This window comes from Penaeus japonicus, unplaced genomic scaffold, assembly GCF_977035675.1.
Source record: "Penaeus japonicus unplaced genomic scaffold, GWHDUDI00000001_assembly GWHDUDI00000001, whole genome shotgun sequence".
Classification (NCBI taxonomy): domain Eukaryota; kingdom Metazoa; phylum Arthropoda; class Malacostraca; order Decapoda; family Penaeidae; genus Penaeus; species Penaeus japonicus.
Genome location: NW_028234403.1, coordinates 47345582 through 47348081, shown reverse-complemented (window position 1 = coordinate 47348081; position 2500 = coordinate 47345582). Strand labels below are relative to the sequence as shown.

The following is a 2500-nucleotide window of genomic DNA, read 5'->3' as shown; positions in this document are numbered from 1 at the left end:
TTTATACAACCAAACGGAAACGAGTCTTGACGTGGAATGTAAACAAACATAGGAAGAAGACGAGCACAGATCTGTCGCTGTGATGTTCGCTCAAATATACTCCCCGTTCTATTCTGAGTTTAATAAACCATGGCCCTCTAAGTATGTTTGGGAGTTTGAGTTCATATATATTAAGGCCTGCATTCTCTAACATGCACCCTTACTATTTATTATGATTGTTTTTTTGTGGATTATATTATCAAATGAATATCAAATTCAGCTGTCCCTAAATACTATTTATCTGCAATGTGAAAAAAAAATCGCTTTTTATTTCGTAGGTTCTGCCCGTCTGTGTTCCTGTATCTAGTGTCTGTTGTACCGACCGTGTGGCTCATGGTTCTCGGTGTCAACACAGAAGCAAGGAAGGAATTAAATGCCATATACAACAATACGAGAGAGAAACACGACTATGTGAGTATCAAGAGTGCAAATCTGTGAGTCGTCTTCTTTCCTCTAATTAGATGGCCAGAAAGACGTATATGGTTGTGCGTGCGTTCGTGTGTGTGTGTGTGTGTGTGTGTGTGTGTGTGTGTGTGTGCGTGCATTCGAAGATATACACACACATTAATAAGCACACAGTCCTCCCAAAACTATCCTTTTCTCACCCTCCTAATCCTCCCCTTCCTCTTCACCTCCCCCCCCCTCCACTTCCTCTCATTCGACATTCCTCAGTCCACCTCTTCTTGACTGCCTTCCCTCTTTCTTTCATCTTTCAGTCGTCACTTCTCTTTCCCACACCCCCCTTAGAGCTGCTTTCCTCTCTCTCTTTCATATCTACTCTCCTCCCTCTCTTTCATGTCTACTCCCATCCTTCACTTTCATTTGTATTCCCTTCCCTCTCTTTCATGTCTACTCCCCTCCCTCACTTTCATGTCTACTCCCCTCCCTCCCTTTCATGCCTACTCCCCTCCCTCTCTTTCACGTCTATGCCCCTCCCTCTCTTTCACGTCTACTCCCCTCCCTCACTTTCATGCCTATTCCCCTCCCTCTCTTTCACGTCTATGCCCCTCCCTCTCTTTCACGTCTACTCCCCTCCCTCACTTTCATGTCTACTCCCCTCCCTCTCTTTCACGTCTACTCCCCTCCCTCTCTTTCACGTCTACTCCCCTCCCTCTCTTTCACGTCTACTCCCCTCCCTCTCTTTCACGTCTACTCCCCTCCCTCTCTTTCACGTCTATGCCCCTCCCTCTCTTTCACGTCTACTCCCCTCCCTCTCTTTCACGTCTACTCCCCTCCCTCTCTTTCACGTCTATGCCCTTCCCTCACTTTCACGTCTACTCCCCTCCCTCTCTTTCACGTCTATGTCCCTCCCTCTCTTTCACGTCTACTCCCCTCCCTCTCTTTCACGTCTACTCCCCTCCCTCTCTTTCACGTCTATGTCCCTCCCTCTCTTTCACGTCTACTCCCCTCCCTCTCTTTCACGTCTATGCCCCTCCCTCTCTTTCACGTCTACTCCCCTCCCTCTCTTTCACGTCTACTCCCCTCCTTCACGTTCATGTCTACTCCACTCCCTCTCTTTCACGTCTATGCCCCTTCCTCTCTTTCACGTCTACTCCCCTCCCTCACGTTCATGTCTACTCCACTCCCTCTCTTTCACGTCTATGTCCCTCCCTCTCTTTCACGTCTACTCCCCTCCCTCACTTTCATGTCTAGTCCCATCACTCACTTTCATGCCTACTCCCCTCCCTCACTTCCACGTCTACTCCCCTCTCTCTCTTGCACGTCTACTCCACTCCCTCTATTTCACGTCTATGTCCCTCCCTCTCTTTCATGTCTACTCCCCTCCCTCACTTCCACGTCTACTCCCATCACTCACTTTCATGCCTACTCCCCTCCCTCACTTCCACGTCTACTCCCCTCTCTCTCTTGCACGTCTACTCCACTCCCTCTATTTCACGTCTATGTCCCTCCCTCTCTTTCATGTCTACTCCCCTCCCTCACTTCCACGTCTACTCCCCTCTCTCTCTTGCACGTCTACTCCCCTCCCTCTCTTTCACGTCTACTCCCCTCCCTCCCTTTCATGTCTACTCCACTCCCTCTCTTTCATGTCTACTCCCCTCCCTCCCTTTCATGTCTACTCCCATCCTTCACTTTCATTTTTATTCCCTTCCCTCACTTTCACGTCTACTCCCCTCTCTCTCTTGCACGTCTACTCCCCTCCCTCTCTTTCACGTCTACTCCCCTCCCTCTCTTTCATGTCTACTCCCCTCCCTCCCTTTCATGTCTACTCCCATCCTTCACTTTCATTTTTATTCCCTTCCCTCACTTTCACGTCTACTCCCCTCCCTCTCTTTCACGTCTACTCCCCTCCCTCACTTTCACGTCTACTCCCCTCCCTCACTTTCATGTCTACTCCCCTCCCTCACTTTCATGTCTACTCCCCTCCCTCACTTTCATGTCTACTCCCCTCCCTCACTTTCATGTCTACTCCCCTCCCTCACTTTCATGCCTACTCCCCTCC

The 2500-nt window shown here is 49.6% G+C and overlaps 1 protein-coding gene across 1 annotated transcript in view; it reads left to right on the top strand.

The window, feature by feature from the left end:
- Positions 1-2500, top strand: part of LOC122248766 (uncharacterized) — a 17991-nt gene that overhangs the window by 6915 nt on the left and 8576 nt on the right. Inside the window, exon 2 of the mRNA XM_043009035.2 lies at positions 318-450. Within this exon, the coding sequence (XP_042864969.2) occupies positions 318-450 (133 nt within the window). The remainder of the gene's footprint in view (positions 1-317; positions 451-2500) is intronic.